Raw genomic sequence first — 14,266 nt, 5'->3', positions numbered from 1 at the left:
ACTCAAAGGTGGGGCCACCCAGACATAGATCTATTTGCCTCTCCCAACAATTGCCAACTACAAAAATTTTGCACAAGGACTTATCATTCCCTAGCCTGGAAAGTGGACGCCCTATCATTCAGTTGGTCAGCATTGACAGTCTGTGCCTTCCCACCACTACCTCTCTTGACCAAGGTATTACTGAAAGTCAGATCAGAGAGACCACAAATGATCCTCATTGCTCCGGACTGGCCACGTCAGCACTGGTACCCATTACTAAGGACCATGACTCACAGCCCTCCATGGATCTTACCTCAATTCCCACTTCTGTTGACTCAGCAAAACTCTCAGATCCTTCACAGTCAGCTCAGGATGTTAAATTTAGCTGTATGGAGAATACCTTGAATTATCAATCAACACTTCTCTCAAAGGACATCCTGAATGTCATTTTGGAGGCCAGGAGGCCCAGCACCAGAAAAACGTACTCGGACAAATGGAAAAGATTTTGTGCATGGAACCAGGCTAAAGGCTAATATCCTGGGATACCAAACATTCCTCAAATACTGTAATACTTAACTGAGATGCTACACAAAGGCCTTTCTTTCTCATCCATTAAGATCCATGCTTCAGCCATTTCAGCTCAATATAATACGGATCCTTCCATATTCTCACACCCTTTACTAAGGCAGTTTCTCAGAGGGGCTAAGAATATGAGACCCCCCAGAAACCCCCAACGCCAGCTTGGGACCTCAATTTCGTTTTAGAAAAATTAACACTGCCTCCTTTCGAACCAGCCTTCTCAGCAGAACTACAATACTTGTCATGGAAAACAGCTCTGTTGCTGGCTATCACCTCAGCACGCAGGGACTCAGAACTACAGGCACTTATGGCAGTGGAACCTTTCATCATTTTCCATCAGGACAGAGTCTCTTTACGAACTAACCCTAGCTTTATGCCAAAGGTAGTATCCAGTGTGGCTTTGAATCAAACCATTCATTTACCCACCTTTTATCCAAACCCCCAGAATAAAGGAGAAAGACTCCTTCACTCCTTGGACATTCACAGACAGCTATGTCACTATTTGGATAAGACAAAGACCTTCAGAAAAACTGACCAACTCTTTGTATCCTATGCTGCAGGTTCACAAGGAAAGGCTATTTCAAAACAGACCATCTCCAAATGGATAGCTCATTGTATCCGCTTTTGCTACTCGCACCATGGGAAAGCAGTGCCTGTTAATATTAGGTCCCATTCTACCAGGGCTACAGCAACCTCAGCAGCCTTTCTCAGGGGGGTTCCAACCAAGGACATTCTGGAGGCAGCTACTTGGAGTTCAGTGCACACCTTTACCAAGCACTACCACCTTCCATTATACTCAAAAACCAGAGCTGGTTTTGCCACTGCAGTTCTGCAGGGCATCCTAGCTTCACCTAACCCAGTTTAGTACCAGCCACCCATCCATAGCTTTGGGATTCAACCCAAGTGTGATGACTGCAGCAGTATAACACGATGAACATAGTACAGTTTTGTACCTACCATAAATGTAGATGTTCGAGTGTATATACTGCTGCAGTCCAGGTTACCCTCCCACCATCATACCAGGGTGTTAGTTATAACTCCATGTACATCAATCTATTGGATCCTTGTCTGTATGGTGTATTTGCTAACAGCTAGTACTATTGTTTATCTACTAAGGTATTTTTGCATAGTTATTTGTATTGCCTTCCTAGTTGGGGGAACCTGACATCTGGGGCAAGAAAAACTGAAGAAAATGGCGTCGGCTGCCTCTTTTATCCCCCTGTCGCACTGAAGTCAGGGAAGAAGCGACGACAACCGACGCCGGACCAAGACTTTGGAATTCGGCCGACTGCGGGACCGCCTGACAGCAGGATAACCCAAGTGTGATGACTGCAGCAGTATATACACTCGAACATCTACATTTATGGTAGGTACAAAACTGTACTTTTCTCCTTATGAGCATAATATTTTGTCTGCTGCCCTACTGCCTGAGTCCAGCAGTCATCTGCCAGCAATTAAGACATTGCACTTGACTTGGCAGTTGCACAGTAACAGAATGCAGTTTCAGTTGTACTATAATTTATCACATTCTGGAGGTGTAACATCACTATTGTACAATGACTGGCAATTAATATTCGAAAACGAGCACGCTGATGGGCCAGCCCATTCAGCGTGCAGTTTGTAAATCTGAGAATATCCCAATGGAAAAAGGTCTGGTCGCCCAAACTTTTTCCATTGGTATAAACTGTAACTTTTAATTTTTTTTAACTAAAATAAATAATAAATAAAATCAGAAATCCAGACTCTGGACATACGAGAGAGACAGGGAAGAGAAAATACTAAGAAAATCAGGTACGTTATTCAAAACTAAAGAAACATACCTGATTTTCCTTGTTTTTCCTCCATTCTCTTTCTCCTACCCCTAAACTGTCTGAAACGTTTTATTTAAAAATAGAAAAGAAAAAAGTAGCAGCAGAGACCTTCTTTTCTCAGTCACTTCCTTTCCATAGCACTGAAGTATTGAGTTTGCGTGGGAACGGAAGTCCTATACGCATGCGCAGTACATCAAAAAAAGCAACAGGATATGTAGCAGAAGCAGAAAGACACCACAGCGCTGTTGTACAAAGACATTATTTAAGAAAAGTAAGTAATTTTTTTTGTAAATAATGTCATTGTATAATAGCTATAATCGACTTTGTGGTGTGGTATATTAAGATTTACCCATGGTTGGCTTTATTTAATCTCTTGGGCTTCGCCCTTGTGATTAAACCACACCAACCATTGGTAAATCTTAGTATACCACACTGACGTCATTGGTTATTGCTGTAGTATGCATATGTTTAATAAGTTTAACAGTACTGCTACTGGTATATAATCTAGGCATGTGAGCACTTTTCCCACATTTCAAACATTATATCGACAGTTGTTACTTTTTGTTCTCACCATCTGAATTTTTTACTACAGGTTTGTACTAAGATTTATACATGCTTTCATGGCATAACAGTTTTTCTACTGGTGTAACAGTTTGAGAGTCTTTAGAATAATTTTGATATGGTCATTTTCTTAAAGCATAAGTAAAGACCTTTTGAACTTACTATGTTGACCCTCTGGTTTTCTCCCTGGTGGTGATTGGAGAAACCACCTCTCATGCTGGGGGTGGGGGTGGGGGTGGTTTCAGGGATAATTGGATGAGCTCCTTGCAGAATTTAGGGGAAGCCCTTCATGGCCATTCCATGCCCCTCCCCAGCGCCTTGCCAGTTGTAATTGCAATTAAGACCAGGGAAAAAAATATTTCTAACCGTTTAAAAATGAAGATGAAAACTCTGACTGACTTTTGAAAACATATAACTCAGAAAATGCACTGAATTAGTATTTTAAAGTTAGTGGCAGCACTAAGCTATTAGTAGTGTAGGTGAACCAGGGCATTCATTTATGGCTGCAAGAGACTGTAACCACCTTGCTGAAATTTAGAAAGTAAAGGGTAGGGTTGCCACCTTTTCAAATGCCCAAAGTGGGACATTTTTTTGTACAAACTTCAGATTTTGCAGGGCGAAACATACCCACGGCCAGTACAAAGGACAGAACTTCACTTTTTTGCCTAAATAAAAGCTTATTCTTATAGCATTTTAGTTGCTTATTCTGTTTCTTATAACATTTAGGTGTTTCAGATACAGAACAACTGTTTTATGCAACTATTACATAAAATATAGGAAATATATTTGTCGTAAACTCTCTGGACATTTGCCATATTTTCAATTTTTTGCAGGACACAGCTGCCCAAAGAGGGACTGTCTCTCGCAAAGTGGGACAGGTGGTAACCTTAGTAAAGGGTTGCCACTCTGGAAACATCTTTTCCCTCCCCCACAGCTGATTGTGGTAGCTTAGAAGGAAAGTATGTACACCTGCCATTATCATTGAACATGGTGGTACTTTAAGATTACTGTGATGTGACCTGTAGTTTACTGATTGGGAGAAACTGGACCTTTAACTGGAAGGATTATGGTATTGGTCCAGGATGTCCATCATAAAAGTTGGTATTGTTTCCCATATACCAAGAGAGAGTCCCTTGTTTATGCAGTAGTGGTAGATGTAAGGAAAGGTATTATTTGCCTAAAAGGGTATTTGGTACTCTATTTTTTGGGGGGGGCTACTTAGCAATGCGTATCTTAGGAAATGTTGAAGTCAAGCAATTGGTTTTCTTGATTATTTATTTTATGTTTTGTTTTTCTGCTTAGTTAGAGCCTGGCCCCCTGGATGAAACACAGATCGCTACAATTTTAAGAGAAATATTAAAGGGACTTGATTATCTTCATTCAGAGAAAAAAATCCATAGGGATATCAAAGGTAAATGCATGTTCATTTCTCTGCTACTGAACAACAGTGCATTGTGTACCGAAACACAGTTCCATTGTTCTGTGCCACAGTAGTTCAGGCTTCTACAGTCATATTCTTGCATGTGCAGCACTGTCAACATGAAGATGTCTGTCTCTGCAACCCACATTTGGCACACTCTAGTAAATAACAGGTGGTGTATGACTGCTGGACAAGTGCCACTTTTTCCTTCATAAAAGGCAATGCATGTGCTTGTTGGATTAACCCTCTTACTGATTGATGACAATGAGACGGCAGTGCTTGCATGTCAGTCTTAGATCTGCATTGTAGAACTAACTTGAAGAAATTCATAGGCTTAAATATCAAGCATATAGCCTACTTATTTTCAGAAAATTGAGTGTCATTAACCAATGTTGGTACTTTTTGTTACCCATATACTTATCTGTATTTTATTTGAAGACTGTTAATGATGAGCTTAACTAGCCATGAGTGACAGTTTATTGTATAGTTTCAGAGTATGTGAGTAATGCATCTGTACCTTTTTTGTAGCATAAAGATAGATCCTGTATTGTGTCTGCTCCCTGTATGTTCCAAGTGTATGTTTTCAGGTACATTCTGGTCAGTCATATAGCTTTCTCTGTTAAATACAGGTCATGCTTCAGAAATTTGTAGACAAATGAAACTTAAGGACATTTTCTAAGTCTTACTGAGTAGTTTTCTGTTTTTCAACCCCTTTAGTTATGAATCTTGTTTCACATGAGCTGTGTTTTTTCCCGTAAGCGTTGGGAAGTAGTTGGCTTACAAAATGTTAAGCTTTTTATTTTGACTGTATATTTGGAATGTTACCTGTTGGATCTGCTGTTGTCTTTTTCATTCTTTCTATAGGTTCATAGGTGTTTACTAGGCTAACCACCACGAGGGCCTTTTTAAGCTTAGCCATGCATCCCAAATCTTTGACAAGTTCTGATACCCTTGATGAGTATAAGCACGGGCCTGGGAGATTTACAGGTTACCTGTGTCCATTAGAGACATAGGTGACAAACCAGGGATGACTACAGTTTCCCATCCAGTTGTCAAAGTTGCACTTGAATTGGGTTAGGGAGGAACTCTGCTTCACATGGATGGGGAGCATGTTCATAGGTTCATAGGTTCATACTAGGCTATCTGCCCGAGGGCATTTACAAGCCTAGCCCATCGTTTTGTGGCTTACGCCACCCCTTTAGTATGGGGAACTATACCCATTATTTTGCTGTGCCTCTGTCGAGCAGTGACACTGAGGTAATCCCTGGGGTATATCTGCGATCTCCCATCCATTGGTCAAGATTTCTCTTGAACAAGGCCAGCGAGGTGCTCTGCCTCACATGTACCGGGATTTTGTTCCACAGCATAGGGAGTCTTTGGGTGATGAATCTATCCCTCCAGCACGTCCTATTAATAGCCGTGTCGAGGTTTAAGTCTCCCGCCCTTGTGGCTCTGATGGATCTAGATTTTTGAGGTGAAGCATATTCATCAAATCTGGGTTTGACATGGCCTTGTATGTTAGGCAAAGGTCACCTCTGAGCAGCGTGCGACTGAATAGAGCTGGAGTTCTTTCAGTCGGGCAGCATAGGACAGATTTTGAGACTCTGTATCCTTTTGGTGAGGAACTTTTGTGGCCTCTCCAGCTGCTGCAAGTGTCGGGTCAGATACATTCCGAATGGGGCATTGTACTCAATCATTGGTCTGATGAGTGATGAGTAAAGGGAGACTATGACCTCCCTTGATCTAGATGAGAATCCTTCATGATAAGGTGGGCAATGTAGAAGGTCTTCCTAACTACTTTAGCTACATGGGTGTCGAATGACAGACTACTATCAACCTGGGTCCCCAGGTCCCTGATAACTTCTTCTGTGCTCAGTGGATTGCCACCTATTTGGTAGCTAGGGGTAACCTTGTTTTTCCCGAAGGTATGACTATGCATTTTTGGCATTTAACTTTAGGCGTGGCTCTGGCACCAGTTATCCGTTTCTGTGAGACCCTTCTGAAGGATATCTGTGTCAGATGTGTTTTCTACTATGGCCAGTTTGCAGTCATCTGCAAACTTTGTCAGCCATAACCCTCCTGTGTTTGCTTGTACTTGAAAAGTAGATGCCAAACAAGAGTGGGCCCAGGACTGAGCCCTGTGGGACACCACTTGTGACAGGCTTTGAGTCTGACATGGCGCCAGCAACTCTGACCCTGTGGGTTCTGTCACTCAGCCAGTTTGCAACCCATCTTGTGATGTATGGGTTAACATTTAAGCTGATGAGTTTTCAATGATACCCAGTGGGGTATTGTATCGAAGGCCTTAGCCAGATCGAGGTAGGCTGTATGGACTGCCTTTCCCTCATCAATGGCTTTGGTGACTGTTTGAAAAAGTCAACCAAGTTTAAAAGGCATGATCTGCCTTTGACAAAGCCAAACTGGGTTGGATCCAAAGTCTGCAAATTCCCTATGTCTTTATTTATGAGGTCCATTATGATCCTCTCCATGGCTTTGCAGATAAGGCTTGTCAAGCTAATGGGCGGTAATTTCCAGGGTCGGTGGAAGCACCGCCTTTGTGAAGTGGGACCACAGTTGCAGTGCGCCACTCCCTGGAGTGCGTATCCAGAGGTAAGACTTTGATTAAACAGCTGTCCTAGCTGTGGGTTTAATTCCTCATTGAGTTCGTGGAGCACACAGCCGGGGACACCATCAGGTCCCATGGATGCTGTGTTTTTTGCTTTGGAGAGAGCAGTTCTCACTTGGGCGCTGGAGATGTTTGGGGGGCTGCAATCGTTTGGTATAGATATCTCTCCTTTTGTGGGGGGAAGTTTGCCCTGAACCTGTCAGCCAGTATGTTGGTAATGTCTGTAGGATCAGTAATCTTCACATCATTTTGAACTAGTTCTGAGCATATCTGGGAGTTTCCTCCTAGGTTTCTAACATAGCTAAAGAAGGCCTTATGATTGTCTTTTGAGTCTTTAGCTATTTTTCTCTCGAAATTTGCTTTGGATGATTTTATGAGAGCTCTTAGTTTTTTACTTATAGTGATCAAGGGTGTCTTACCTTTTAAGGATTTTGCTCTATCTTGTAGTAGCTTCCTCCTTTTGTTGTAGAGTTTGTTTATGGCTGGGGTCCACCAGACTGGACGCTTGCCTTTGGTACAAAGAGTCTTTGTTTTGCTTGGGATTGCCTTATCCATGCAGTCCTGCAGGTGCTGGTAGAAGGCATTTGTAAGTGATTCAGCGGCTTGAGTACTGTTTTCCGCATTTCGGGGCCTTAAAGGAGACCACACTAGTCTTTAGAAGTGTGAAGTCGGCTTTGAGAAGTTCTTTACTGTGGTCTTTTTATTTCAGGTGGGGTGGGATGAGGACCTCCAGCGAGATTAGTTGTGATCTGATCTCACCAGTGAGGGGTATACTTCGGTGTTGAACATTGTGCTCCCATGTTCGTGATGATGAGATCAAGTATGTTATCTCCTCTTGTGGGGATGGTGACTAGTTGTTCCATGGCATTTGAGTTTATGAATTCCAGGAACTTTTGGGCTAGGGTGTTTGAGCTTGAGTAGTTTTCCCAGTCTATATTAGGGTAATTGAAGTCACCTAGTATGATGGCGTTTGGTGATACATTTATCCCCTCTAGTGTTTTCAGGAAGGCCATGTGAGGTTCCTGAGTTTGTGAGGGTGGCCTGTAACATGCTACAATTTGCAGAGCAGTCTTGCCTATGGTTAATTGCACCTGGATGGTCTCCGATGCATCGTGCGTTGCCACCAGTCTTGAGGTGTGGGTGTCCTTGATGAATATGGATACCCCCCCTCCTTTCTTGGTATTGTCCGGATTTTGGGTCGGAATGCATGATATGAGGTAAAACCTGATAGCACTGGGGTGCTCTCAGGAGCCTTGAACCAGGTTTCTGTCACAGCACAGACATCCGTAGACGGGGTAGTCTCTGGGATACATACCTATCTCAACAGCAGGTCCTATTTATGTCACAGGCAAGGTTTAGAACAGGTAATTCTGGTGCTGTTTTGTTTTGTGGATATGTAGATCATCCATCAGAGTGGGGTCTGACACTGCCCTGTATGTCAGGCATACATCTCCCTTCAAAAGCTTGTAGGAGACTGAATACAGGGGGGCCTTGAGGCAGTCTGCATAGGACATATTACTTGTGCCCTGTATTCTTTTAGTGAGTAACCTCTGTGGACGTTCCAATTGTTGGATATGCCGGGTTAGGTACATACCAAAGGGGGCATTGTGCTCCATGATAGGTCTGATGAATGCAGTGAAACAATGATTTCCTTGAACTTAGGTGCCATACCTTTGTTTATAAGTTGCGCAACATAGAATGATTTTCTCACCACTGTAGACATGTGATGATCAAAGGCTAGATTGCTATCTATGTGTGTCCCCAAGTCCCTGACTATTGGGTCAACTCTAAGGGGTGTTTTGTCAATATGATAGTTACCAGGGATGGATGACTTCCCAAAGAATACTATTATGCATTTCCTGGCATTTAGTTTTAGTCCATGACTCTGGCACCAGTTGTTTGTATCAGCCCCTCGTGGAGAACATTTGTGGCAGTGTGAGATTCATTGACAGCTTTTAATTTGCAATCATCTGCAAATTTAGTCTGCCAGAGACCACTGACATTGGCCTTGACTTCTGAGAAGTAACTGCCACAAAGGAGCGGTCCAAGGACTGATCCCTGAGGGACTCCAGTTGTGATTGGCCTCTTTGTAGAGGTGGACTCCCCAATTCTAACGGGTCTATATTAGAACCACGAAAAGTCAGTTCAGAAAACTGCTTTTAGATTGAAAATGCTGTTCCTCGAACTTGCTCTTGTGGGGGGTGCGTCTCCCACACCTCCCGCTAATTATATATACCAACTCCAAGATCGCACTACAGTGAGGAAAGGTCAGATTTTCTGATCTTCACTTTACCACAAACTCGCTATAACAATTCTTTGAATGGCATTTTCGATGTAAAATGCCATTCATTGAACTGACTTTTCGTGGTTCTAATACAGACCCATTCTAATGTCCTGGGTCCTGCCTGTGAGCCAGTTGACTGTGCACCGTGACATACGGGTTTGTACCAAACCTCTTCACCTTGTCAACAATGCCCAAGTCGGGTATCGTGTCAAATGCCTTGACAAGGTCAAGGTAGGCAGTGTGAATGATTTTGCCCTCATCCATTGCTTCGGTGACCTTCTTAAAGAAGTCCACCAGGTTGAGTAGGCATGCTGTGCCTTTGACGAAACCAAACTGTATTGGGTCCAGTGTCTGGAGGTTTACTATATACCTCTGTTTATCATCTCCATAATAATTCTTTCCATGGCTTTTCATATAAGACTGGTAAGACTTATGGGTCTGTAGTTTCCAGGGTCTGTAAATGGCCCACCTTTGTGCAGAGGAATAACTGTTGCCTTTCTCCATTCATGAGGCACGAAGCTGTTTGGAGGCTGCAGTTAAACAGTAATTCCAGAGGCCCTGATAGATCATGTTTCATGCTATTTAGAATGCATCCTGGGGATATTGACTGGGCCCATTGATGCAGTGTTCTTGGTCATAAAGAGAGCATTAAGGACCTGTTCCCTAGTGATAGTAGGGGGAGTTGTATTTGATGATATTTCCTCAGGGAAGGTTGAGGGGGAGCGAAGGGTAAAGTTGGAGTTGAATTCATCAGCCAGGAGGTTTGCTATATCTTCTGGCTCAGTATAGGTGGCTCCATTTACAAGAAGCTCTGCACACAGTTGTGTATTGCCTTTGAGGTTGCAGACATAGCTAAAGAATGCTTTGTGGTTGTCCTTGGGCTGGGAGGCCAAACTTACCTCAAATATGACTTTGGTAGTCTTTATTTGTCCTCGGAGTTGTTTGTTTGATGAGCGTGCTTTTATCCTGCTGGGTACTGCATCTCCTAATTTTTGCCATGGTTTTCTTCCTCTTGTTATGCAGCCTATTGATTTTGTGATTCCACCTGGGTGACTTGTTTTTTTGAGTTAGTTCTGTACTTAGTCCTGGTAGGTACAGCTGCCTCTATGCAGCTGTTAACATGCTTATACAGGGTTTCTGTGAACAGATGTTGTTCGTGTTTCACTGTTGCAGTCATCACATTTGGGTTATCTGTCTGCAGGTAGCCCTCAGTCGGCCTGAATACCAGAGTCTTGGGATTTCTGCGTCGGATGCTGTCGCCTCTTCCATGATGTCAGGTCATCAGGGGTATAAAACATGCAGCCCACGCCATTACATCAGTCTTTATTGCCATGCGGAAGCAGAAGCAGTTCGCAAGTGCCGGTCGGCCACTACCTGGAATTTTCGTTTTTCGAGTTTCCCACCTGAAGTCTTCTACAGCTAAGTACCCCGTTGGGGATCCTTTTTTTCTTGCTCTAACCGGTCAGAAAAAGTTAAGAATAGTCTTCCCTGTGGAAAGCAAATACCTCTCAGAGATTTTCATTCTTACTGCTTCCTTTGTTTTGGCCCAGACCACGCCGTTCCTCGCTGTCAGTTTTCTGCCTTGTTCAACGCCCGAACTATTCGTCATCGGGCTATCTTCGTCGCTAAATTCTTTCGCTGTCATTGTCCATATTCTAAAATAGCTTCGTTAAACCATCCCGACTACTGATCTTCCAAAAACAGTAAGGATAAAGACAGAGACAGACTGCATAGGTCCAAAACTGCCGACGACGCTTCCGTTAAGCTAGTCGCTAGTTCACCCGCTTTTGCAGCCCCTGATACCCGATTCTTCAGATTCACAGGCCTCTACTGAGACCCATTCGGAGTCCAGTATGCTGCGAGATGCTTCTTCGACTGTGGAACCTACGGATGTCTATACCTTGGATGGGTCTGGAGCCGCTGTGCAGGCACCGGCTTCTGAGCGTGTATTCAGACCTTCCGATGTTCGTATTAAACCGACTACTTCGTTTTTGAACTACCAAATTTCTCAGGCCCAGAGTTCGCACTGCACCTAGGAAACCAATGACCAAAGCGCATTCTGAAGCTCCCATGCCTCAGAAACAAATGCTTAGAATGGCTGAAGACCTTATTACTTTAATTAGGGGAAGCCAGCCTTCCCCCTCTAAAAGACAAATAATTGATTTTTCTTCTGATTCTACAGACCATGAGTCTGATGACTCTGAACTCTCTGATTACCAGCACATACCCTTATCCACCTATGAGGAATTCAGATGCAGAGGATTCCATTCCCTCTGCCTCTCCTCCAGGGGATTTTTCTTTTGGTGAAACCTTGCATACCCTAAGAGAGCATTTCCGCTGGGAATGCTAGGGACTACCCTCAGTCCAAAAAGTGACATTGGGAATTTTTAGACTTGCCTCAGCACGGGCCTCTAGCTATACCCCCCTGTCCTGGATATTGTAGATGATGTCTTCATGGAATCAAGTCTTTATACTTTACCTCCAGCTCCTAGAAATCCTGACCAGTACTACAGAGTACCTGACTCTCACAAATTTCTCTTTAAAAATCCTACTGTGGATCCAGAGACCATTTCCCAGGGACCTAAAGGTGTTAAGGCTACTACAGCCAGAAACCCTACCTCTTCGGACAGGGATTCTAGGGCTTTAGACAGATGGGGTAATAAGGTATATACCTCTGCAACTCTTGCCATCGGGGGCTTTAAATTGCCAGTTTCACATGTTGAAGTACCAGCAGCATGTTATGAAACAAATTAAACAAAAATGTTGTTGATTCCTGATTGTGCTGAAAATAAAGATTTACAAGAGTTAATGCATTCTGCAAATCAAGTTGGTAAACGTACTTTGCAGTGTGGTTTTGATGCCTTAGAAGCATCTTGCAGGGCTGCTGTCACTGGGTCTGTTCTGAGAAGGCATGCTTGGCTGAAGGAACGAATCTTGCCAGACTATGTCAAAGCAAAATTACTAAGTGCTCCTTTAAACCAAGAATGTTTGTTTGGCACAAAAGCAGAAGTTGTTCTTAAAAAGATGGAGGAAAAAGCTAAATCTTTGCAAACTGTTAAAGATTTCTTACAGGTGCAGCTACCTAGATTCAGTGTTCATTGGCCTTAAAAAAACTAGTCCTTTCCAGTCCCTCCTAGGCCTTCTCAGTCCAATTCCAGGGTCAACAGACCACAAAGACTATAGTCTCAGGGTATGCACAGATCTAAACAATGGAGTGCTCCCACCTCAAAGTCAGGGAGTGGTAAACCTCCCTCTTATGGAAAAAGTTCACAATGACTTGTCCTCCATCCTTCCCAGCCATGCCCAAGTACTTGCACTCCTAGGAGGAAAATTCACCCTGGATGCAAAAAACTGGGAATACATTATCCAGAACCGATGGGTCTTAAACATTGTATCCCAGGGATACAGATTCTACTTCCACTCACTGCCAACCCCAAACGGATTGCCAGACCTTCCTCCAAACCAGTGGGCAGAGGCCCAAAAGCAAGTACTTTTTCTTCTCAGTGTCAGGGCTATTCTACCTGTTCCAACAGAGCAAAGGGGACAGGGTTCTACTCCAGACTGTTTCTGGTGCCCGGAAAAGAGAACTCTTGGCGCCCTCTTCTGGATCTGTCAGTTCTCAACACCTTCCTGGTGGTACCAAAGTTCAAAATGCTTGCACTCCAACAGCTGCTTCCTATGTTAGCCAAGGACTCCTGGCTGGTTACCCTAGATTTAAAAGAAGCGTATCTACACATCTCCATAAGGGAATCTTGCAGGAAATGTTCAGGGCAGGCTCTATGTCTATCAATTCCCTGCACTTCCCTTTGGCTTATCTACTGCGCCCACATTCACAAAGTGCCTGGCTCCAGACATTGCATTCTGCAGGCAGAGAAACATTAAAATTTACCCATATTTGGACAATTGCTTGATTCAGGTGGACAGACAGGAATTGCTAATTCAGCACCTGACATTTGTAAAGAGACTCCTAACTTCTCTGGGGTATACCATCAACGAAAATAAATCTCATCTGGTACCCAGTCAAAAAATTGTATTCCTTGGAACAAGCTTGAACACAACTTCCCAGATGGCATTCCTCACTCCAGAAAAGCAGGTTTATTTGACAAATTACTTCAAACTACTGGCCACCCAAACCCAGCTATCTGCAAGAAAATACTGCAAGCCCTATAGGGTTCATGGCCTCATGCATTCTCCTAATTCCATATGCAAGACTACATATGAGGAAACTTCAGTGGTACTTAAAAAGTCTCTGGTGTCAACATTCTCAGGACCTGGAAACAGTGATTCCTATCATTCCTTGCCTAAGGACAGAGTTCCTTTGGTGGGCAGAGGCCTGCAACCACAACAAGGGACTCCCTTTCATTCAACCCCCTGCCGTCCAAACCCTGACAACAGATGCATCAGACTATGCATGGGGAGTGCACATGGCAGGCAAATGCATTCAAGGCAAATGTTGCCCAGGACAAATGCGCCTGCATATCAATCAAAAAGAAATGTTAGCTGTACAGACAGCCTTCAAATACCTTATTCTTCCAGGACAACTCTTGATAAAGACCGACAACACCACATTTATGTGGTACATGAACAAGCAGGGGGGAACTCATTCCTACCGACTCTGCAAGTTGGCCATGGCACTGTGGAACACAGCCTTGAGCAACCAAGTGCACCTGCAAGCTCAATTCCTGCCAGGCAAACAAAACTCACTGGTAGATGACTTGAGCAGAAATCTAATGGACCCACACGAGTGGAAACTGGAACCCAAGTCATTCAAACTTCTAATCCACAGGTGGGAGACACCAGAGGTGGACCTCTTTGCTTCCCCCCTAAACCATCACTTGAGCAAATTTTGCACCTGAACTCCCCACAGCCAAGCATGGAAAGTGGATGCCCTATCCTTTACATGGAAAAACCTCTCAATCTATGCCTTTCTCTCTCTGCCCCTCCTCTTGAAAGTACTACTCAAGATCAAACAGGACAGGCCAAGGACAGTCCTTATTGCACCAGAC

General features: G+C 43.6%; 1 protein-coding gene across 1 annotated transcript in view; it reads left to right on the top strand.

Annotated features, from left to right (window-relative positions):
- Positions 1-14,266, top strand: part of LOC122802388 (serine/threonine-protein kinase 24) — a 1,288,879-nt gene that overhangs the window by 621,932 nt on the left and 652,681 nt on the right. The window contains exon 4 of the mRNA XM_044072014.1: positions 4,233-4,341. Coding sequence (XP_043927949.1) covers positions 4,233-4,341 — 109 coding nt within the window. The remainder of the gene's footprint in view (positions 1-4,232; positions 4,342-14,266) is intronic.

Source organism: Protopterus annectens, chromosome 5.part0 (genome assembly GCF_019279795.1).
Source record: "Protopterus annectens isolate FY-2018-M chromosome 5.part0, PAN1.0, whole genome shotgun sequence".
Classification (NCBI taxonomy): domain Eukaryota; kingdom Metazoa; phylum Chordata; order Ceratodontiformes; family Protopteridae; genus Protopterus; species Protopterus annectens.
The sequence above is the reverse complement of the archived record's forward strand: the minus strand, read 5'-3'. Positions and strand labels throughout refer to the sequence as shown.